The 24,991-nt window shown below is 42.1% G+C and overlaps 1 protein-coding gene across 1 annotated transcript in view; it reads left to right on the forward strand.

Annotated features, from left to right (window-relative positions):
* The first annotated feature begins 489 nt into the window (after positions 1 to 489).
* LOC132870608 (protein shisa-6-like) overlaps positions 490 to 24,991 on the forward strand; it is a 191,829-nt gene continuing 167,327 nt past the window's right edge. Inside the window, exon 1 of the mRNA XM_060904316.1 lies at positions 490 to 1,233. Coding sequence (XP_060760299.1) covers positions 689 to 1,233 — 545 coding nt within the window. The 5' untranslated portion in view covers positions 490 to 688. The remainder of the gene's footprint in view (positions 1,234 to 24,991) is intronic.

Below are 24,991 nucleotides of genomic sequence, written 5' to 3' on the forward strand. Positions count from 1 at the left end.
GAGGAGTGTTAGAGAGAGAGAGAGGAGTGTTAGAGAGAGAGAGAGAGAGAGAGGAGTGTTAGAGAGAGAGAGAGAGGAGATGAGTCTCAGTCCCTCAGTAAGTACAGATGGAGTGATGGAGCAGCTGGGAGTCGGACTCACCCCTCAGTAAGTATTTTTCTGTCTGTTTTCTTTCTTCTTCTCTTTTTATCCTTAAAACAAACCGGAAGCGGCATCAGTCTGATAACTTTCTGCACTGAGCGCGTGCCACACCCCGTAACCCGCTTCCTCCTCCCAGACCTGCTGCGGATGAGACTCAGAACCCGGAGCACATTCACCATAAACTTCTGCGTCCCGCCGGAAACGCGCTGCCGCTCACCGGCTTCTCTTCCTGTTGCTGTTTGTCCCGCAGGCGGAGAGCGCGCGCCGGGCTCCCGCGCTGAACCCCACGGACACTCTGCCTCATTCACCGGGACGGAGGCGAGATGCGCGCGCGCCAGTGCCGGTGTCTGTGTGTGCGGGCGGAATGTGCCGACCCTCCCGTGAGTTAGTCCGGAGCATGAGGTGCGGGACGGCGGAGGAGGCGCGAGGAGCAGCAGCGGGGCGCGCGCGGACCGGTCCCACAGTGCGCACGAGGAAAACGCGCGCGCCGAAAAGTGTGTGAAGAGCGAGAGAGAGAGAGAGAGAGCGAGAGAGAGAGCCGGAAGTCATGGGCATCCAGCACCTCCTGCTGCTCCTCATCTACCTGGATCCGCTGTGCGCGAGCAAGAGACATGGGAAGCACGCGCCGCGGCGCACCGCCAAAGCCAGGGAGCTCAACGGCACCGCCACCGCGGCCGCCCCGACAGCGCGCGCGCCCGTCCCGCGGGTCCGCGCGCCCTCCCCGGCCGGGGGAGACCACGACACGTGCCTGGGTTATTACGACGTGAGCGGCCAGTACGACAAGGAGTTCGCGTGCAACAACACGGATCACCGGTACTGCTGCGGCAGCTGCTTCCTGCGCTTCTGCTGCCCGGTGCGCGGCAAGAGGCTCGAGCAGCGCGCGTGCACCAACTACAACACGCCCGACTGGGTGAAGACGCAGCCGCCGTCTCCCGCGCCGACCGCCGACACCTACGACCCCGCGCTGGACCGCACCAACACCACCGTGTACATCACGTGCGGCGCCATCGCGCTCGTGCTGCTGCTCGGCATCGCCGCCAAGGTGGCGTACGACAAGGCCACGCGCCCGCCGCAGGAGATGAACGTGCACAGGTGAGAGGCGTCCTTACACACACACACACACACACACACACACACACACACACACACACACACACACACACACACACCTCACTTTAACGCATTTACAGGGAATACACAGGAAAATAAGTCAGTTCCTGCAGGAGCGGATTGAGGAAGAGTCCCAGAGTCCCAGAGTCCAGGTGAGATCAGACTCACAGGGCAGGTGGAGGGCGGGGTTTATGGAGGGCGGGGTTTATGGATTAAATGACTGTAAAGTCTGATGAGTTTCTCAGGACAGCAGACTGCTGAAGGATCAAAAGGGAGGAACTGATGAGAGGAAGCAGCACGCGCTTTTAATTAAAGGAGTGTTTTAGGAGAAAAACCAAATTTATACCAAATGGTGCAATAAATCAGCCGAGAGAGAGAGAGAGAGAGAGAGTAAAAGACTAAAAGAGACAGCAAGAAAGACAGAGACAGAGAGAGATATGAGAGAGGGACAAAGGAAGCGAGGCAGACAGGGAGAGACAGACAGAGAGAGAAAGGAAGAGAGAGAGACAAATAGAGAGAGTGAAAGACAAAAAGAGACAGCAAGAAAGGACAGAGAGAGATATGAGAGAGAGAGAGATGAAGAGAGACAATGAGAGAGAGAGACAGCATGGGAGCGAGACAAATAGAGAGATAAGAGACAGAAAGCTAGAGAGAGAGAGAGATTTGAGATTTTTCAAAGCTTTTATTACAAAAAGTTTTTAAAAAATCACAACCACACATGGACTTAAACATCATCCCTTTAGGGAAAAGAAAAAAAAAAGATACTCTTTATAAACCCTTTATATACACTTTATAATCACTCAGTATAAATACTTCTTATAAACACGCTTTATAAACACTGTATAAACACTATAAATACGCTTCATAAGCACTCTTTATGAATAGTTGTTATAACCAGTCTTTATAAACAATACATTATAAACACTCGTTATAAGCACTCTATAAGCAGTCCTTATAAACACTCGTTATAAACACTCTATAAACAGTCTTTATAAGCACTCATTATAAACAATACATTATAAACACTCATTATAAGCACTCTATAAGCAGTCCTAATAAACACTTGTTATAAACACTCTATAAGCAGTCTTTATAAACACTCATTATAAACAATACATTATAAACACTCGTTATAAGCACTCTATAAGCAGTCCTTATAAACACTCTATAAGCAGTCTTTATAAGCACTTGTTATAAACAATCTATAAGCAGTCTTTATAAACACTCATTATAAACAATACATTATAAACACTCGTTATAAGCACTCTATAAGCAGTCTTTATAAACATTCGTTATAATCAGTCTGTAAGCAGTTTTTATAAACACTTGTTATAAGTCTCTCTTTATATAAATATGTAGATTTACAGTGGAGATATTTGTACTTGGTTCCACAGCAGTAAATAAATTCATTAGTGTTTGAATCCCCGAGGTGAAGCCCGAGTGCGCTGATGAACCGTGTCAGAGTGTGAGAGTGTGAGAGTGAAGCCGATCGGTTTGCTCAGTGAGAAATATTCACGGAGACGTTTATTCCTGGCTTTAAATCCTCTCAGAAGCCAAGGTCCAAATATCGCCTCATAAAGTTCATTACTGTTCAAATAAAAATGACTGTTTAGACAAACACAGGAAGAAAACAGGATTTCTCTCGGGATACAGGACCTAATGATCTTCACCACTCGAGACTGATCACACGGACGGGTTCATCTTCAGTTTCAGAAAGAAGTGCGCGAGATTACCGTCATCATTTAAACATACGGTGCCAGAGAGCTGCTTCATGAGTGCTGAGAAAAGACAAAGTCCAGTTTAATGACTGATGATGAGAGAGAGAGAGTTCAAAATGTGTCAACACTAAAAAGATGTTTTTTTTTCCATGTCGAGTGTCTTCTGATTTTTGATGACGTCACCAAGCACCTGGAGAACTCATATTACCCACAAACATTATGTCCTTTTCCACGTGTCCCTCCCCGACACCCAGCGATTATCAGGTTCAATCTGTCATCCTTTTACACACCATGGAGGTAAAGTGTTTATGAGTTTTCATTCGACTGTGTACGTCAGCCCTGTCAGGATCACAGCTCGGCGAGATAACACACAGTGTGAGCTGAGACGCATCCCAGCCGTACCCTCATTTCAAGTAAATAGGTTAGATGAGATGATTTTGTCTCCCAGCCATGACGTGCACTACTTTTCACTCTCAGAGAGAAAAAAATACTGCTTTTTACGACAAACCAACAAACCTCTGTCCCAAATTCAGGTCCTATTATTCATCTCATGTTCTCAGCTGAATGTCAGCCAGTTTAAGAAACAGGACTTCTTCGTATAGCTACTATTTTTCCACAAACATCACGTCGAAAATTTAACCGTACGCTCAAAACTAATCTCCAGAGCTGAGATGTTGATCATCGTCATCACTCACAGGGAGCTAAAGCACGTCATTCGTTTTTAACCTCTGTTAAACTCACACTCGGATTTACACTTCAAGGCTGTGAAGGAAACTCACATGAAATGTTTAATCGATATGTTCTGAGTGAATCAAATTACGTCCTTTATCCGTGAAAGCCTTCACCATTCTGTCAGCTGCGTTTGTTTCGTTAAAACACAACATTTGATGCTGTCAATTTCAGAAAAAATCTTATAAATATGAATTCTGTAAAGATTTAACACTTGGTCATTTGTCATGACCGTAATACCGTAATTCCTGTATGACATGAATACACTATTATTCTTGAAATGTGTGTTAAAAATGAACAGCAGTCCAAACAAATATGTCCGTGTAAAATGTCCATTTCTGGGCATTTCCTGCACCGACACCCACAGTTCATTTCTGTAAAAGGTGTGTTAATGATGCTCAGGTGGGTTTGAACAGGAAACCCACTGACGCGTGCAGTACAGCGTTTGGAAAACACCAGATTAAATCTCTCATCGTGCTTATTGAGTGCGCAGGGCGTTACGTTCCCATGGCTCTCCTCCGTCCCACACTATGGGCTTTACTGTGGAGAACATGGGAAGGTGTTACATGGAGATATTCAGCCTTCTGCTCCCCGAGCAGCTCTGGAGATCTGATACTGACACACCTGTAAGATTTATATACAACTCCCAGCATATCTGTGTTTTCACCTCGTTATAAACAATCCTGAGGGAAATGAAGCCGTTCCTCGGGGCAGGGCTGATGAGGAGACGAGCGGAGTGGAGATACGAGCACACGCTGACTTCATCTGGTTATGCAGGAGGAGAATGACCTCAACACCATCTGTGGATTGGAAAAAGGATTACACGAGCATGACTGTTTCATTCCCTTTAGCCCTTACACCTTCCTTTCCTTCTTAAATTTCCTTTCCTTTCCTTTCCTTTCCTTTCCTTCTCCATTTTCCTTTCCTTCTTCATTTTCCTTTCCTTCCTTTCCTTTCCTTTTTTTGGTTTTTGAACATGAACCTGTGGGACACCGTACTGGTTCATCTCCTTTCCTTTCCTTCTCCATTTTCCTTTCCTCCTTCATTTTCCTTTCCTTTCCTTTCCTTCTTCATTTTCCTTTCCTTTTTTTGGTTTTTGAACATGATCCTGTGGGACACCGTACTGGTTCATCTCCTTTCCTTTCCTTCTCCATTTTCCTTTCCTTTCCTTCTTCATTTTCCTTTCCTTCCTTTCCTTTCCTTTTTTTGGTTTTTGAACATGATCCTGTGGGACACCGTACTGGTTCATCTCCTTTCCTTTCCTTCTCCATTTTCCTTTCCTCCTTCATTTTCCTTTCCTTTCCTTTCCTTTCCTTCTTCATTTTCCTTTCCTTTTTTTGGTTTTTGAACATGATCCTGTGGGACACCGTACTGGTTCATCTCCTTTCCTTTCCTTCTCCATTTTCCTTTCCTCCTTCATTTTCCTTTCCTTTCCTTTCCTTCTTCATTTTCCTTTCCTTTTTTTGGTTTTTGAACATGATCCTGTGGGACACCGTACTGGTTCATCTCCTTTCCTTTCCTTCTCCATTTTCCTTTCCTTTCCTTCTTCATTTTCCTTTCCTTCCTTTCCTTTTTTTGGTTTTTGAACATGAACCTGTGGGACACCGTACTGGTTCATCTCCTTTCCTTTCCTTCTCCATTTTCCTTTCCTCCTTCATTTTCCTTTCCTTTCCTTTCCTTTCCTTTCCTTTCCTTTCCTTTCCTTTCCTCCTTCATTTTCCTTTCCTTCCTTTCCTTTCCTTCTTTTGGTTTTTGAACATGAACCTGCACTGTAAACCCGAATAAGTTGAGTTTACTTAAAAAAATTGAGGAAAGTGGTTGCCTTAAAAAAAATAAGTAATTATTAATGATTGAATTGAGTACCTTAAACTTACAATCTTCTGGTAAGTTTAAGGTACTCAATTCAATCATTAATAATTACTTATTTTTTTTAAGGCAACCACTTTCCTCAATTTTTTTAAGTAAACTCAACTTATTCGGGTTTACAGTGTGTGGGACACCGTACTGGTTCATCTCCTTTCCTTCTCCATTTTCCTTTCCTCCTTCATTTTCCTTTCCTTTCCTCCTTCATTTTCCTTTCCTTCCTTTCCTTTCCTTTTTTTGGTTTTTGAACATGAACCTGTGGGACACCGTACTGGTTCATCTCCTTTCCTTTCCTTCTCCATTTTCCTTTCCTCCTTCATTTTCCTTTCCTCCTTCATTTTCCTTTCCTTCTCCATTTTCCTTTCCTCCTTCATTTTCCTTTCCTTTCCTTTCCTTTCCTTTTTTTGGTTTTTGAACATGAACCTGTGGGACACCGTACTGGTTCATCTCCTTTCCTTTCCTTCTCCATTTTCCTTTCCTCCTTCATTTTCCTTTCCTTTCCTTTCCTTTCCTTTCCTTTCCTTTCCTTTCCTTTCCTTTCCTTTCCTTTCCTTTCCTCCTTCATTTTCCTTTCCTTCCTTTCCTTTCCTTCTTTTGGTTTTTGAACATGAACCTGTGGGACACCGTACTGGTTCATCTCCTTTCCTTCTCCATTTTCCTTTCCTCCTTCATTTTCCTTTCCTTTCCTCCTTCATTTTCCTTTCCTTCCTTTCCTTTCCTTTTTTTGGTTTTTGAACATGAACCTGTGGGACACCGTACTGGTTCATCTCCTTTCCTTTCCTTCTCCATTTTCCTTTCCTCCTTCATTTTCCTTTCCTTTCCTCCTTCATTTTCCTTTCCTTTCCTCCTTCATTTTCCTTTCCTTCTCCATTTTCCTTTCCTTTCCTTTCCTTTCCTTTCCTTTCCTTTCCTTTTTTTGGTTTTTGAAAATGAACCTGTGGGACACCGTACCGGTTCGTCTCATGGCTTCCTTTCCAGGGGAAACATACTTCGGAAGCTGAGAGCCCGTAACCACCCAAAGAACATGTGAGGATTTTTTTAAAGATTAAACTTCAGAATAAACAGAAGAACAGATGATGTGTGATGTGTCAGTAGATAAAGGTGTTGTCGCTCAGACAAGTGGATCTCTCTGTCCATGCTTGGTTTATTTCTCCACTATAACAGCTTTCTCTCTCTCTCGCTCTTTCTCTCCATCCAAACCCATAACACATAAAATAACCTGAGAATACTGTAGAGCCTCCTGGGCTTCAGACTGTGTTGAGTTTATGACCTGAGACCATGCAGAGGGGTTGAGGTAATGCCTGATGGATCGTGTTTCCACTGAAAATGCTGCTGAATTCCAAATCTCTCTCAATGTTGTCCAAAGTTCCCCGACTCCCCCAAATTCGAGTCCTTGATTTGATTCTCTTCTGTCACACCTCCCAGTCCCAGAGGCTGAGGGGTGGCTTGTGTTCAGTGCCCTGTCCTGTATGTATCGAACAGATGCCTGTGATTATCTGGACTCGAGCCTATCTGCATTTGCCAGCATGGACCTGATATTTCTGTTATTCCTAAGTGAAAGTTTGGCCCAATGCTGGGAGATCAGTGAGTTTGAAGGAGTCAGAGAAAGCATAACTGTCCCACTTCCTGGCTGGGAAGGACAGACTTCCTGTTTCTGAGAGTAATGCGAGCCAATCACAGTGACACTGGGAGCTCACCATGAGGAAACAGTGATTTAACCATCATCTGTATCCTGCTGTTTCTTCACTGCTTGCTGCTGGCCAAGTGCCAACACTGTTGCTTTGTTTCGAGTGTGTGTGTGTGTGTGTGTGTGTGTGTGTGTGTGTGTGTGTAAAGGTATATATGTGTGAGGGCTGAGATGATCTCGTTTGTAAAACACGGCTGTGGGAAACGTTCTCTCCTCTGGGAGGCTCTGTGCAGGCTGAATGGGATGAGATTATAGGCGTGTTGCAGCGATGTGTTCGCGTCTCAGAGAGACGTGCATTCAGAAAATCAATCAATGCAATGCCAAGGTCTCGCCTTCCTCCTCCTCTTCCTCCTCCTCTATTCTTTCTGCCTCTCTCTTGTCTTTTCTTTTATCTTTTATTTTTTCTTCCTTCCTTCATACTCTTTTCCTTCCTGTTTTTTTCCAGTCTTTATCATATTGTAACACTTCCTTTCCTTTTTTCTTTTCTCTTTCACTTCCTTTGCTCTCTTTTCCTCAATACGTTGCTTCCCATTTTCCTTTCCTTTCCTTTCCTTTCCTTTCCTTTCCTTTCCTTTCCTTTCCTTTCCTTTCCTTTCCTTTCCTTCCTCATTTTCCTTTCCTTATTCACTTTCCTTTCCTTTCCTTCTTCACTTTCCTTTCCTTCCTCGTTTTCCTTTCCTTTCTCGTTTTCCTTTCCTTTCCTTTCCTTTCCTTTCCTTTCCTTCCTCGTTTTCCTTTCCTTTTCTTCCTCGTTTTCCTTTCCTTCCTCGTTTTCCTTTCCTTCTTCACTTTCCTTTCCTTTCCATCCTCCTTTCCTTTCCTTCCTCATTTTCTTTTCCTTTCCTTCTTCACTTTCCTTTCCTTTCTTTTCCTTTCTATCCTCATTTTCCTTTCCTTCTTCACTTTCCTTTCCTTTCCATCCTCCTTTCCTTTCCTTCCTCATTTTCTTTTCCTTTTCTTCTTCACTTTCCTTTCCTTTCTTTTCCTTTCTATCCTCATTTTCCTTTCCTTCTTCACTTTCCTTTCCTTTCCATCCTCCTTTCCTTTCCTTCCTCATTTTCTTTTCCTTTTCTTCTTCACTTTCCTTTCCTTTCTTTTCCTTTCTATCCTCATTTTCCTTTCCTTTCCTTTCCTTTCCTTTCCTTTCCTTTCCTTTCCTTTCCTTTCCTTTCCTTTCCTTTCCTTCAGCTATAATGAGCTGCTGTTCCTTTAATCAGAAGGAAAGCTGCAACACTGTGTATTCCGTGACAAAATGGACGCCGTGTGTATGTAGCCATGTGACTATATAAATCTCAAGAAAAAAAACCCTGTCATCGCTGCTCTCTGAATTTTACATCAGAGCTGGTGATATTTGTCTCACGTCCTGTGATGATGAAACACTTGTGACTTTGTGTCCTGAAAGATTGTCCTCGTCCCACTTGGACGACCTGCGTCACTGCTCCTCAGCCAGACGATTGTGTGTCTCTGTTTAAATATTGATAGAGTCTCTTCTTTTTCATTCACCTGCCAGAGAGGCCAAAGAAAAAATACGACATTCGGAAGAAGACACATGGAAAAGAAACAGGTTCTTTAGGAGCAAATTACATTAAATAGTATCTGCGTATGTCTTGAAATAAAATTTTGATTGTATAATTTAAAGAGAAAGGGTTCTTTTATGCAACACCAAATCAGAAAAAAATTGGGATGGTGTGTTGAAACTGAAATTAAAACTGAAAATAATGATTTGTAAATAATCTTTGACCCATATTCCACACAAAACAATACAACAGCAGATTATTAGATGTTTTAGTCATTAATTTTATTGTTTTTTTCAAAATGAACACATTTCAATTTTGATTCTTGGAACCCTTTTTTTTTTTTTTAATTGGGATGGTAAAGTCCTTCCCACTTTATAATGTTCCCGTTCCTTCTCCCAACACTTAAAAGATGTTTATGGACTGAAGACTCCAAGTGATGAAGTGTTTCAGGTCTTATTTTTGTCCCATTCTTCCTGTAAACAGGTCTTAAGGTGTGTAACAGTTCGGGGTCGTCACTGTCATATTTTTAATTTCAAAATTCCCCACACATTCTCTACTGGAGACAGAGGGGACACGCCCTCTTCTTCCACAGCCACGCCTTTGTAATGTGAGCAGAATGAGGTTTTGCATCGTCTTGTTGAAATCTCCCTGGAAAAGCCGTCGTCTTGAAGGCATCAGATGTTGCTCCAAAATCTCAGTGCACTTTTCTGCATTAATGTTCCATCACAGAAGTGTAAGTTACCTTCGCCAAGGGCACTGACCCAACCCCATACCATGACACACCCTGGCTTTTGGACTTGTTCCTGCGAACAGTCTGGATGGTCCTTTTCCTCTTCAGAGCACACGGCATCCATTTCTTCCAAAAAAGACCTGGAATACTGATTCATCTGACAACAATACACGTTCCCACTGTGTGATGGTCCATCCCAGATGTCTCGGAGCCCAGAGAAGTCGATGGCGCTACTTCTGGACCAGGGCTTTACATTAACTTTTTTGCTCACCGGCCACTGTGGCTAGTGGTTTTCCCGAGTCACTAGCCATTCAGCCTTTTCACTAGCCACAATTTTGTTGCCAGGAAATCGAAGTTTTTTCTTCACCATGATACGTTAAAGTTTGGAAGATCTAGATTTAATTATGAATGGCAGTGTATAATGTATCTCTACAGTAGCACTCAGTATTCAGTGCTGTTAAGGTCGCTCCCTATATGAAAACATGCAACCAATTCAGACAAAAATATAAAGAGTATTCTGTTTATTGAACTCAAATTCAAGCCCCTTACAATATGAAATATCGTATAATATGAAAAATAACATTCAGTACAACTGAACTGATTCTAATATTAAAAGTCCAATTCAAAACATTTATCATTGAAAAACATCTGATGTTTTGATATGCAAGTATTATGTGTATTATCAAGTATTATTATGTATATTATGTATTATCTATTAATAGTGTGTGTGTGTGTGTGTGTGTGTGTGTGTGTGTGTGTGTGTGAACATGTGTAGAGAGAGACATTAAATGTCCTCATTACATTCATCATCAGATGAGTCTGAATGGTCCATGAAAAATGGTCTTCGTGACCTGAGGCTTCCAGCAGGCCATAAGTTGATAGCTGGGGTGAGATCAACTTCTTTCCAATCGCATGAACGTTTCTAAACAGCAGCTCCAGCCTCTCCAGCTCAGCCGACTTCATGACAGCCAGGGACTGAAAGCAATGCTGTCCTGTAGTGAACCAGCCGTCTTCGCCGGTTTTGATGTTATAGTACTGATGTGTGCATTTGACTTTTCATGGTCCTTTATAGTTTCGAGTTTAAAATTACTGGTGCCTGTCTTTGCCAGACTTTCCACAGTCTTCGCAGTACAGGGTATTTTCGGTTTTGCTATGAACTAGCCAATCTCACCCGAACTTCCATTTGTCATTGAACTGTCTTATCTTCCTATTAGCGTCTTGTTCATCTCCATGGCCGCAGCCAGCTCTGAGGCCCCTACGGTCCGGACCTCGGTCATTTTTAAGAGCTGAAAATACATTTGTACGCTAAATATTCAACTGGATAAAAAAAAATAAAGAATAACATTAAAATGTCTCCATAAAAAGTGCATTGTTAATGATGTTAAACGTTGATTCTGTCTCTGTTTGGTGCGCGCGGCTCTGAGACCAAGAACACAAAAGCGAATGAGCGCACGCGCGACTCGGGGGAGGAACGCAGTGCAGGAGACACGGGGTTTCCATGGTAACCATCAGCGCACTTTCATGAAGCTATTAAATTTACATTTTCGAACTTCGTAGTCAGCTGGGATAGGCTCCAGCTTGCCTGCAACCCTGTAGAACAGGATAAAGCGGCTAGAGATGATGAGATGAGATGAGATGAGATGAGATGAAAAAATAAATATATTTTTTCCCAGCTTAAGGTCGGTCCGTATCGTGAAATACCGTGACCTCGGCCCAGAGGCCTCGGTCAGTATTTTCAAGACCTCAGTCATGGTATTTCATGATACGGACCCCCCCCAGCTGGTAAATAATATATACAGACACACACACACACATATGACGGTACTGTTCCATCCCAGGTTATGAGAGATGCGTTACACTGATTCTGACAACATGATGACATCGTGGCTACAGCCTACAAAAAAAAAAAAACCTTAGGAATGAGTAGGTACGCCTTTTCGACCAACAGGGAACAGGTTCTTGAACCAATTCCATTCAGGATTCTTTGAACAAGAACAGAATCTGTTCTCTGTGGGTCGAAAAGGGGTAACGTCCCAGTTCGGTTATACTAAACATAGGCACTAATGGAACGCTGCTCAACCAATCAAATTAGTGAGTCTGTATATTACTGAACTGTTGTATAATTAGTTAATTAGCTGATTATAGCTGAACCAGGGGAAAATGGTGCATTCCAGGACCACATTCAGGAACCTGTGGTGTAATGTGAACGTGGCCATGTTTTGCCTCTAGTGGCTTTCCATATAGGATGCGCCATCAAAACCCTATATTCAATATCTTGAAAGAGGCTCAAGAGGAGCTCAAGAGGAGCTCATATGACTCTCTGAGCAGATCGGGTTTGCTTTTCAGGTTTACTCCGGACTACATGTGCAGCAGCGCAGTTGTAGCCTGCCTTGTTTGTGATTTTAAAAATAAATCATTCGATAAGCCAAAGCAATAGAGTGGAAAGTTTCAACTTATGTTTGCCTTGGATAACTTTGCCTAAAACATGGTGGTGTATACTGATTTTTTCCCAGAATGTTTTTTTGTGTGTAAGTGTAACGGATGCCAGATTGTTACTGTATCTCAGTTCCATAGGCTGCATGGTTAGGGGATCTTTTGTCCTCATTGCTTGGGCCAGATCAAACCATTAAACAAGCTTAAACTATTCTTACTCTTTCCACATACATGATTTTTTTTTCAGAACTGATGATATTCAGTTCAAACACCATTAAAAGTAATTTCAGGAATAGATCTCTTGTGTGATGTGTAATTCACCCCTCTCATTTAAATATGTAGAAAATGTTTCGGCGCACACTTTGCGCATCACGGACCTCGGTGATTTTAAAATGCTGCTCCGGCCCTGATCATCTCTGCCCCTTTTCCCCTGAGCAGCAGGGTTTGAAACTCCAGCTATATGCCGCCACATAGTGCGCTTGTCAGTCGTCAGCAACTTTGTTGCTTCGTTCATTAACTGCAGGTTACCGTATCACTGATTTTATCTGAGACGTTAATGAACATTCTAAACAATTCTAACATGTGTCAGAATGTTTATGCAGGTGCTCATGGGAGTTGTAGGCGCGTAATGTTACATTGCAATGCGATTATTATATCAGATGCCTTCAGAGAAAACTACAATTAAAATATATCGTCATACCACAGAATAAACCACCCGCCAAAGTGGCTAGTGGGACTAAAGTTATTACCCGCCAAAGCCCAATTTTACCCACATTTGGCGGGTGGGCGGATGCTAATGTAAAGCCCTGTTCTGGACACAGTTAACATAAGGCTTCCTTTTTGCACAGTAAAGTTTTAACTGGTGTCTGTGGAGGTAACTCTGGATTGTAGCTTGATAAAGTTTTGCCAAAGTAATCCCGAGCCCATGTGGTTCTATCAGTTGTAAATGAATGACGGTTCTTGATGCAGCGAGGGATTGGAGATCACGGGAGTTCAGATTAGGCTTGAGCCCTTTACTCACTGAAATTCCTCCAGATTCCTTGAATAGTTTAAAGATATTATGCACCATAGAGGGTGAAATATCCAAAACCCTTCCTATTTTTCTTTGAGGAACATTAAACATTTCAATAATTTTCTCATGCATTTCTCATGCAAACTGGAGATCCTCAGCCCGCCTTTGCTCCTCAAAGACTCGGCCTTTCCTGGATACTGATTTTGTCCCAAATCATGATTACAGTCACCTGTTGACATCATCTGTTTCACATCACATCATTATTTAATTGTTTTACCTAATTACTCACCCTAAATTGCCCCCCCCCCCAACTTTTTTTGGAAGGTGTTGCAGGACTGAAACGCAGGAATGGATGTAGATTAACAAATGAATTGAAGATGACCAACAAAACATGAAATATCTTGGGTTCCTTCTTTCTGAAATGAAATCATTGCTTTCTTTTTTATTTCTATTTTCCATACTGTCCCAACTTTTTCTAGCATTATTTTTATTATGAATTTTTTTTGTCATATAAAAATGCTCAGTAGAACTAAATTAGCATTCTGTACACATACTTCAGTCTTTATAGTTCATCTTCTAGCACAGATTATACTACAGCTGCAGTTTCCCTTGACTTGCTACTGCTAATAGTTCTTATTCTGAAGGTACAGGGACTGATGGACAGATAGCAGGACAGACAGATCAGTAAATAAAAAAATGCTACGTAGCACAGGCAATTGCTTTAAGACTAACAGATGACTGATTAATGCTGATTGGACAACAGGCTTTTAAGACATCATTTTGAGTCCCACTCAGATACACAGGCTGTGCTGATGTGTGGGTGGGTTTTTGCACACAAAAAAAACCAGAAAAAAAATTCCCCAAGGTTTTTGGGCAGCGCAGGTCTGCTTTGAAGAATCTAAAATATGAAACATATTTAGTTTTTTTTCACACTTTTTTAATTCACCACATAATTCCATACATGTTCCAGACATTATTTCTGTGTTTGATGTCTTCAGTTTTGTTCTACAGTGTAGAAAACAGTCACAGTACAGAAACACCTACTGTATGAATGAGTAGAGTAGGGGTGTACAAACTTTTGACTGGCACTATAGACTTATAGTCCGTAACAAACAACGGTCACCACTACCAACATGGATGGATAGATTTTTGGGTGAAAGGAGCGAGAGGGAAAGAGAAATTGAGAGAGATGTACAGATTGAGAAAAGGGTAAACAATGAGAAATTAAGAAATCGCACAAGTGTCCTTGTGACCTTGAGATCAAAAGACTGCAAAAGGATCTTATTGATTAGTTCACAACCCCTGCACACACACACACACACACACACACCAAAATAAACATGTTATGCATATACTCTGTGATGCAGAAAATAATAGGTTTTTCTTGAGTTTTTTTTGCAAAAACAAAATTTGCAAAATCAAATTAAAAAAAATCATGGAGAGTCTGGAGACAAAACCACAGACTGAGTAAGAGAAATAGCCATGTCTTTGAGTTAGAAAAATGGGTGTGTCTTTGAGAGAGACAGATGGGTGGGTGTCAAGTCAAGTCAAGTTTATTTGTATAGCGCTTTTAACAATAAACATTGTCGCAAAGCAGCTTTACAGAATTTGAACGACTTAAAACATGAGCTAATTTTATCCCTAATCTATCCCCAATGATGAAGCCTGTGGTGACGGTGGCAAGGAAAAACTCCCTCAGACGACATGAGGAAGAAACCTCGAGAGGAACCAGACTCAAAAGGGAATCCATCCTCATTTGGGCAACAACAGACAGCCTGACTATAATATTAACAGTTTTAACATGAAGTCAGTTTTGTTGATGTTATAAACTCTTCATTGATGGAAACTTGAGTGCAAAACTGTTCATGACAACTGCAGTCCTAAAGTTAGCAAGTCAACTGTAGTCCTCAGCCATAAAAGCATTACTGTAAGAGTCCAGAGCGTCCTCCAGGTGTGACTTTCAACTGTCCACATGGAGCCGTCCTTCACAGGAGCGATGCAATAAAACTCCGACCAGACACAGGGCACCAGGATGGTGCAGGAGTCCCACATGATGCCAAGCGTTTGAGTAATGTAACCAAATGAACGCTGTAATGTCTCAGAAATCAGAAATAATAAACTCTTGATGGAAAAATGTCTGTCACTGAAGGAAGATAATTTGACAATAATCACCACTTTGCCCAAAACTGTTCATCCTGAAGAAAATGGCTTTAAATCGCTTTCAGCCTGCTAAAGTTGTTGATCAACTAAAACTGTGTAACTGAAAGCTTTTCAGCTCACTGTTGTAGTTTCCTCAAGGGAGCTTTTTTTTTTGTTCCTTCCATCAGCTAAAGTGAATTTAGAATACATTTGAAATTAATTTAAATGTTTTTGAGTTAGAAAGATGGGTGTGTCTTTGAGAGGAACAGATGGGTGGGTGTGTTTTTGAGTTAGAAAAATGGGTGTGTCTTTGAGAGGAACAGATGGGTAGGTGTGTCTTTGAGTTAGAAAAATGGGTGTGTCTTTGAGAGAGACAGATGGGTGGGTGCGTTTTTGAGTTAGAAAAATGGGTGTGTCTTTGAGAGAGACAGATGGGTGGGTGCGTTTTTGAGTTAGAAAAATGGGTGTGTCTTTGAGAGGAACAGATGGGTAGGTGTGTCTTTGAGTTAGAAAAATGGGTGTGTCTTTGAGAGAGACAGATGGGTGGGTGCGTCTTTGAGTTAGAAAAATGGCTGTGTCTTTGAGAGAGACAGATAGGTGGGTGCGTCTTTGAGTTAGAAAAATGGGTGTGTCTTTGAGAGAGACAGATGGGTGGGTGCATCTTTGAGTTAGAAAAATGGGTGTGTCTTTGAGAGGAACAGATGGGTAGGTGTGTCTTTGAGTTAGAAAAATGGCTGTGTCTTTGAGAGAGACAGATAGGTGGGTGCACCTTTGAGAGGAACAGATGGGTAGGTGTGTCTTTGAGTTAGAAAAATGGGTGTGTCTTTGAGAGGAACAGATGGGTGGGTGCGTCTTTGAGTTAGAAAAATGGCTGTGTCTTTGAGAGAGACAGATAGGTGGGTGCGTCTTTGAGTTAGAAAAATGGGTGTGTCTTTGAGAGAGACAGATGGGTGGGTGTGTATTTGAGTTAGAAAGATGGGTGTGTCTTTGAGAGGAACAGATGGGTGGGTGTGTCTTTGAATTAGAAAAATGGGTGTGTCTTTGAGAGAGACAGATGGGTGGGTGTGTCTTTGAGAGGGACAGACGGGCAGGCTTGTTTTTTAGTTTGAAAGATGGCCATGTCTCTGAGTGGGACAAATGTGGTTGTCTGAATGGGGTGAATGGTGGGTGTGTCTTTGAGAGTAACCAACTGAGGTGTCTTTAAACTAGATATTTGGGAAGGTCTTTGGGTTGAATTGAGTATGTCTTTATGTAGGACAGATAGACAGATGGGTCAATGGAACGAATGATGGGTGTGTCTTTTGAATTGGATGAATGGTGGGTGTGTCTGAGTTGAACAGATGGGTGTGTCTGAGTTGGACAGATATGTGTGGCTAAGTGGTGAGAATGTCTGGTGTTTTTGAGTGGGATAATGTGAGCATCCTTGATTTGAACGGTGGGTGTGTTTTTAGTGTCTGAATTGGACAGATAGGTGTGTCTGAGTGCGACAGAGAGACGTATCCTTCAGTCGGCCAAGGTGGCCAAGTCAGGCACATGGGTGTGTCTAAGCAGCCAGATGCCTCCACTACATCCTAACCTCTACAGAACCTTAACATTCAGTAAGCTTTATCACAGCTCTGTATTCGTGACTTTGTCCGCCTCAGAGAAACACGATATTTATATTTAATGTTCTCTTTCTCAGTTTCCAATTACTGCTCTGTTTTCTTTGGCCAAATTTCAAGTTTACCTAAAAACTGTGCTCTCATCTCTCCAAACACCATGCAAATACCGGCTCACTCAACTCCGGCTTGCTCGACTCTGGCTCACCCCTCATTATTGGTTGGCATTTGCAAATGTCAGTCTCATGTTTACCATCTTTTGTAATGAAGTGGGCGACTGGTGTGAAATGACTGACTGAATTATAGTGTGTCACATACATCAGCAGGGGTTGCTCTCACATTCTTCGATCGATCGCCTACATCTCTCAAACGAACACGGGAAGAGCCTGCTGTTGGTCAACAAACGATATCAAGTTTATTTCATTTGTGTTATTTATTTATTAAACATGGTTTACTGGGGACAACTCTTTCACCTCATCTTTCATTTTAGAGTGTGACTTTTTTTTTTCTTGAGCATCAGACCAGTACATTTAATGTTATTATATATCTCCAGCCCCCATTACAATTCCTGATGAGAGCAAATCCACACAGTCAGAGGAAAACGTTTTAATAATGTCTCCGGTGTCTTCATTTGTAACACTGACAAGAAGAAAATAAGCTCCACAGGTCCATTTGTGTTCCCTGATGTACAAACAGTGGACCCTGAGATCCAAGTCTATACCTTAAATTAATTTCAAATGTATTCTAAATTCACTTTAGCTGATGGAAGGAACAAAAAAAAAAGCTCCCTTGAGGAAACTACAACAGTGAGCTGAAAAGCTTTCAGTTACACAGTTTTAGTTGATCAACAACTTTAACAGGCTGAAAGCGATTTAAAGCCATTTTCTTCAGGATGAACAGTTTTGGGCAAAGTGGTGATTATTGTCAAATTATCTTCCTTCAGTGACAGACATTTTTCCATCAAGAGTTTATTATTTCTGATTTCTGAGACATTACAGCCTTCATTTGGTTACATTACTCAAACGCTTGGCATCATGTGGGACTCCTGCTGAGTGTGGCGATGGCAAGAGAAACCCTGATGATGGGATTTGAGTGATTATTCACTGTTGGTGCTTAGTCATAAGAAAGGCACACTGGAAAGTGTGTTATTTGCTGTGGCAAAATGTTTCATAATCTTTCAAAGTTACCATGGTGTGTAAATGTAACAATTAGAAGTCCTGAAACTGGTTTCCAAACTAGGGGTTGTGACCCCATGTGGGGTTGCTTTTAAAAATGGGGTCATTTGAGAAACTCGATCTCATCTTTTGTTCTGTTCTTTTATTTCCCAAATTAACATCATGAATGCTGCTCTGTGAATATGGATTTTGTGTGCTACTATTTTGAAAGACAACCCAAATTCAAAATAGTGTTATATACTATTTTAGTCTTTTTCACTACCCTTGCTATCCCCCTTCTGTTTACCTCCATCAATTCCTCAGCAACATCAAATGAGTCTAACTCAGCAGAACAAGTCAAGAAAACATCACAAAACCTCCTCTATTATAAATCCAGAATTTTAATGTCATGTTGTCAGGGTCTGAGGGTCAAATAAAAGTTAGAAAAGTCACAGTGTCCATTTGGTGTCTTCTGCCCCTCAGTTAAAGATTATACCCCAGTCAGCCATAACATTAAACCCCATACATGTCAACCCCTTTGGGCATCCACCTGTAGTATCAGAGGAAGAAATCCATAAAATCAACATATAAATCAACATATAAAATCCTTATAGCCTTCGAATCGCACCAAACTTAATAAATAAACAAGTAAATATAACTTGCCTGAGAACTTCGTCCAACATGTCGAAAATCGCCTCACCTGTGCCGATATTGCACACGGGCATGTCTATGATTCTTGCCTTCGCCCCTCTGTTTATGTCGAAGATCCGCACCAAAATGGCCAGTCGCTTGTCCGTCTTTTTGTCATTGGATTCGTCGATCATCAAGGAAAATGGCGACGTCCGGCAGTGCTGGATGATCGGTAGTGTAGCTTCGGGGGCCAAGCTCTTTTTGATTATTTGCATTGTTTTGGTGCGCCTACAGCTGATAGATTTCGCAATCATACTGTCCGTGCAAATTCGCGGCAACAGTTCTGTCAGGTGGTCCGCAACGGCTAGCGGCAAATTGTGCTGAGCAATAAAATTACAGATCATAACTTCTGCTCTTATTAACCCTGCCGACAGTAGTCGGAGGGGTTATTATTTTCACCTGCGTCAGTCTGTGTGTGTGTGTATCTGTCTGTCTGTCTGTCTGTCTGTGTGTCTGCAAGATATCTCAAGAACCAATGGATCGATTTGGACCAAATTTTGTACATGTGTTGCCAATAACCCAGGAAGGAAACCATTAAATTTTGGAGGTCAAAGGTCAAAGGTCAAGGTCATGGCAGAACTTCGAAATTTTCGCCCAATGTATTTTAATAGGGAAAAGGCGGGGTTTGCACTCGTTAGAGTGTCCCTGTCTAGTTACACTTGTTGGTTGATCATCGACCTTAGGCTTTGCAAACATCGTCATTTGCGGCTGATTCTGTTTCTGGTGCAAATTTCGCTGATGTAGTTTGGACCTCATGTGTTCCCTCACGTCGTAAACTCCAGATGCCACAACTTTTATATCTCACACACAAACTGTGCAGTGCGCGTACTCCTCATTTTTCGCCTGAACAATGACACCATTAAATGTCTCCTTCCATTCAGGAAGATACTGCCTGCCATATCTCATTTTCTTTCTCGGTGTTCCCATTCTTTCACTCAGCAGACGCTATTCAAAATCTCTCAGGTGTAAACAATGTCGCTCTGCACAATGAGAAAATCGTTCGAACAATGACCGTTTGGCGCATTTAAATGCAAATCGTGCGCATGACCGGAACGAGCGACGTCTCGCAGTCGCGATACTGCACGAGGCTTGAGGAATAAACATCCGGTTTCACATAGTCTGGGTTATCTGCCCCTGCATACACGCTGTTCTTTGTCTATAAATCGAGCTTTTCTACGTTTTTGCGACGATCAGCTGACGATGTTCAAGTAAGATACACAAAATAAATTTAGGTCAGAAAATACTGAAAATCCGTAAGACTTTGTTTATACGCCCGTACGCCCTTGAAATGAGCTAAAATCCGTATAATTTCCGGACAATCCGTATAGGTTGACATGTATGAAACCCACTGACAGGTGAAGTGAATATCACTGATTATCTCATTCCAGTGGCACCTGTCAAGGGGTGGGCTATATCAGGCAGCAAGAGAACAGTCGGTTCTTGAAGTTGATGTCTTGGAAGCAGGAAAAATGGGCAAGTGTAAGGATCTGAGCGACTTTGACAAGTAGTGATGGTGAGATGACTGGGTCTGACTGAGCATCTCCACAATGGCACATCTTGTAGCGTGTTCCTGGTACGCTGTGGTTAGTACCAAACAAAAGGAGTCCAAGGATCCAAAGGACAACTGGCGAACTGGCGACAGGGTCATGGGTGTCAAAGGCTTATTGATTCGCATGGGGCAAGGCTAGCCCATATGGTCCAATCCCACAGAAGAGCTACTGTAGCACAAACTGCTGAAAAAGTTAATGCTGGTTAAAACAGAAAGGTGTCAGCATTAACTTTTTGTGCTACAGTAGCTCTTGGAATATGATGAGTTTTATTGTATTAATACCAGTGTCTACTCAATATTTCATGCGAATAGCTGCACTGGCAATGTATTTAATAGAAAAACAGTTGATGTGTTGAATACCCCCCCACTGTGTTTCTTGGTGTATGGTGGTGAATGCTGGTGTTTCTTGGTGGTGAATGCTGGTGTTTCTTGGTGTATGGTGGTGAATGCTGGTTTTTCTTGGTGGTGAATGCTGGTGTTTCTTGGTGTTTGGTGGTGAATGCTGGTTTTTCTTGGTGGTGAATGCTGGTGTTTCTTGGTGGTGAATGCTTGTGTTTCTTGGTAGTGAATGCTGGTGTTTCTTGGTGGTGAATGCTGGTGTTTCTTGGTGGTGAATGCTGGTGTTTCTTGGTGTTTGCTGGTGACTGTAGGTGTCATGTATTTATTAACATTGATGTTTCTTGTTGTGGGTCTTAAATGTTTTTATGATTGATGTTGATGTTTGGCTGAGCATGTTCATGCTTGATGAGGAAACAGTGGTAATTATAGATGTTTGATGTGTAGTTTTGGTATTTGTTCTTGTTAGATAGAGGGCAGTGTTTAATTGCATTATGAAATAAGTGAAGTTTTGGAGAAAGACCATGTTTGAAGCTCTACCTTCTTCCTAGTTAGCTTACTATAAATTCCAAATACCCCTCACTGCAGAACAGTGTCAGTCCAGATACAACTCCTGCTATCTGGGTGGTGTTTAACCAAAAGTACAAGGGATAGAGACAACTCAGTGTGTTTCACCACCTGGATAAGTATGTTAAATGCATTGTTTTGTGTTGTATAGTGTTGTGTGGGTTTGGGGCTGAGCTAAGGAACGTCTAAGAACCCCTTAGATGTTTGGTTCTGCACCAAGGCCTATCTCAAATTTGCATCTCTCTCCATACCCATCACCTTCCTGTATTCTTCAGAATTATGCTCAGCCTTTGAGAATGACATCATATAAATAAAAAAAATGATAATAAAGATATAAAATAACCCCTGGCCAAAGTATTTGGGGCATTTCCTAAAACAACAACCTGGTAGCAGAACTCTAGTGCAAATTTCTGAGGGCAGGGCTGGGTATCTGTAGGTGTCCTGAAGTGACGCATGAAATAACTTTGACTGTGACCTTCGGGGTTTCAGCCTTGAGGGAAGTTTAAGCAAAAACCTGAACTTTGTTTTTCTGTACTACTTTTTCATTTATGCAACCTGGCAGGAAAAGACTCCCAGTGATTATCTGAGTCCCACAGAGCTTGGCTCTGTGTGAAGATAAAGGCAGAGAAGTGGAGTTCTCTCTCCCGCTTCTCTCTTCTCTCTTTTTCTTAATCTCTTTCTTACACTTTCTCTCACACTCTTTCGGCCAACTAGGCCACAGAAAACCAGGTCGCTTACATGGGAGCAGAACTTCTGTTAAAAAAGGCCTCTTACTGGAAGGGGAAAACTATTAATATATTGTCCCAAAGTCTCTCTCTCTTGCTCTCACTCTGACTTTGACACACTTAAGACACCATTTCAGGCTCCTCTTGCGCAGCCAAAATGGCCTCCTCCTTGGGCAATGCATGTCTCATGGTCTCTCATCTGAAGTTTTAGTCTCAGAGGGTTACAGTAGGAGCTCAGGACTGGAGATCTATACAGGGGAAACTTTGCAGTGGTGTGTAGAAAGTTATGCTGAATATGCCGTTATCTTCTCCAAGTAGAGAACTCTTGAAAGTTTTATCAAAACATCTTTAGAAAGCAAAAATATCATGACCATATAAAGAACCCATTAGTAACACTTGCATAGACCAGTCGACTAACATGTTCACTCGTTGCATCATGTATCATTATGTCTTCTAGAGTTGCGATTTTTTTAAATCACCCACCCCTACTAGGAAGCACACAAAATCCTCTGCTTTATGCTGAGAGCGATACTCCTGAGTTCAGAAGTTTGGACTGAAGCCCAGTTTTGTGTCTCATTGATTGCTTCCATCCATACAGTGCTTGTTTATGTAACTTTGAGGTCGTTTTACTGAAACCTCAAGGAGTTAAAGGTCCCATGGCATGGTGGTTTGTTGATGCTTTAAACGGGCTCGTGGAGGTTTCCGGATGTTATATCCGCAGCCTTTCTCGAAATGAACCCTCGGCACGTAGATATAGCCTCCTGGGAGAAAGCCCCATTTCAGCGCTTTTCCCAGTGCGTCGTTTTGCTAATGAGAAGCAGGAGGCGGGGAAGGGTAGAGGGTGGGGGCGGGTCTTATCATTAATATTCATGACATGTAAACGTGTTACCTCTGATTGGCTAACAGCACTGTGACGCTACCTCCAGTGGGTCAGAACAAGCGGATGTGGGTGTCTTACTCTGGCGAGAGAGAAGGAACAAACCACGAAGGGAAAAATACCGCACGCTGACATCATTAAGGTGTGACGTGAGGAAATAAAATAAATTCATCAAATGTTTGGGTTTTTACTGAACAAACAAACAAATAAAATGAACGAGTGACTTAAAAAAAGAATGTGGGTGTCTTTGTAAAAACTGTTTTGATTGGCTATTATAACAGAGCATGCTGCATGCTTTTTGGTTTTGTAGTGCAGAGTACCTGGCTAACTGCAGGAAGCGGTTAGCTGCACAGCTAATGTAGCCATTGCAAGGCTAACGTGGCACCGATTTTAAAACACGGCAAAACGACTTAACAGTTATACACTTACTTGTTCGGTGTTTGTGGCTGATGCGGCAGGGATGCTTGGTACGGACCCAGGCTTCAGTGACAGTTGATGTGCAAAACCTGCCCTGTACTGTCCCAAGTTGTGGAAGCATTCACCAGGAAAATGCTTCCGACAAACATACACCGTCTTAGGTAGACTCGACGGTGTATTATTGGAGTAAATAAAATTAAGCCACTGCGTCTTCAGGGGCTCTCCCGTCGGCAGTAAAAACAGACTCCTTTCTGTGTTGTCACATCCATGTACAGCGCAACTTCCATGTTTGGTGGCAACTTTTGAGCTGGGCGGGCAATCCATACAGTGGGTGGGAATCCAGAGGGGGGGCGTGGGGATCATCTCCCTTGCTGACGTTGGCAAGGGAAGAGCTTCTCAACGCGCCGTTTTGATGCGCCATTCTCAAATATTGGGCATAGTTTGGTTTACACATTATGAAATTTCTAGCCACTGGGGTGACTTAAGAAGGTCAGAGGAACTCATTTTAACGTTAAAAAACCTCAGAAAGTGAACATTTCATGCCATGGGACCTTTAAACACTCAGAACTGAAGTCTCTGTGTAAGCTGCTGTAGTGTTGGATCTTAATCCGTAAAGAAGACGAGATAGAGACTTTAGTGACAGTCACAGTAATTTGTGCTAGCTGACCTTTGTTGATTGAAGGTCAAGGTGAAGTTCATTTTGTGTCCTTGAGTTGGATATCTCATGATATAGTGCAAACCATAAAGAGGACAAGTTACACCCTGCCACCCTAAACAAAATAAAAAAAACTGATTGAAAAAATCATGAAAATTGATGGAGTTATAAGTGTTTGAAAAAAAAAATCCCATTTTTCATGCATCATTCTGGATCAGTGATCCAGATCAGCACCAAAAGTCACAGCAATGTAATTCATTGCAGAGGTATTCTGCGTGTGAAATTTGGTGATTGGTTGAAAACTGCAGGAGAAATAGCATCCTAAAAATGTTAAGATAATAATAATAATAATAATAATAATAATAATAAAGTAGAAAAATCCTGAGTGAGAGTAACAATTTGCGCTAGCGCAAATTAACTAGTGCTGCTAGCGCAAATTAAAGAGTCTTTTGGTTTTGTTGATGTTTCTTTCCTTGGTGACTTCCACTACTACGATGTTTGGTGACCTCTGTTTGAGAAGAGTGAGCACAGAGTTCAGGTCACATGCTTGTACTCAGCACTACGTAGCTGGATCCGAAAAAAGTGTCCAAACGAGGTCACCCAGTTTCACCTCCATTTTTGTCTTTTTCTAAGCCACCAAAAGTGTTTCATAAGCAAGGATGGTGTGTGTGTGTGTGTGTGTTTCAGTGTGAGTGTGTCCCCTGAGCCTCTGTTACCGTAGTGTGGTGTTGTGTTAATGGAGTTTAAACCCATTTACAGGCTGTGTGTTGGAGTTTTGGAGTGTGTTAATTTAATAGTGCTGATGGAGTGTGTTTGTAAAAGTCGTATCTGGGGGCATGAATCCTGTAACCTGAGTCACTCTGATTGCCTCAGGTGTGTGTGTGTGTGTGTGTGTGTGCACGCACTATCTTCTGGAACTACAATATAGGTGTGTTTCCACCATTTCCACCACTTTAGCTTTTCTTTCCGCTTTCATTCTTTTATTATTTAATCTGTCCTTCTTTCCTTCATTAATCCAGCTTTATTTTATTTTTTTTTCTTGTTTACCGATTGTCCTGTATGTGTGACCTCTATGCCCTGTTCTTATTTATTCATTCACTCGCATGCAGGCAGTTACTATAAAAAGCTGTATTGGAACCTGTTAAGATGTTGTGGAGATGTCCTTCAGGACAACTCTTCAACTCTGTACTTCCTTAGAAGGTTCTGGAACGTTGGTGGAAATATGTCTGTCTAATTAATACAGTGTGTGTGAGAGAGAGCGGCTTTATGAGTTAGCTGAACCTCTCAGAATGTCTTTAACCCGAGTAAATAAGTCCAGAATGTTTATTTCTCTCTTTCTTGTCC

The sequence above is a fragment of the Neoarius graeffei genome, chromosome 22 (assembly GCF_027579695.1).
Source record: "Neoarius graeffei isolate fNeoGra1 chromosome 22, fNeoGra1.pri, whole genome shotgun sequence".
In the NCBI taxonomy this organism is placed as follows: Eukaryota; Metazoa; Chordata; class Actinopteri; order Siluriformes; family Ariidae; genus Neoarius; species Neoarius graeffei.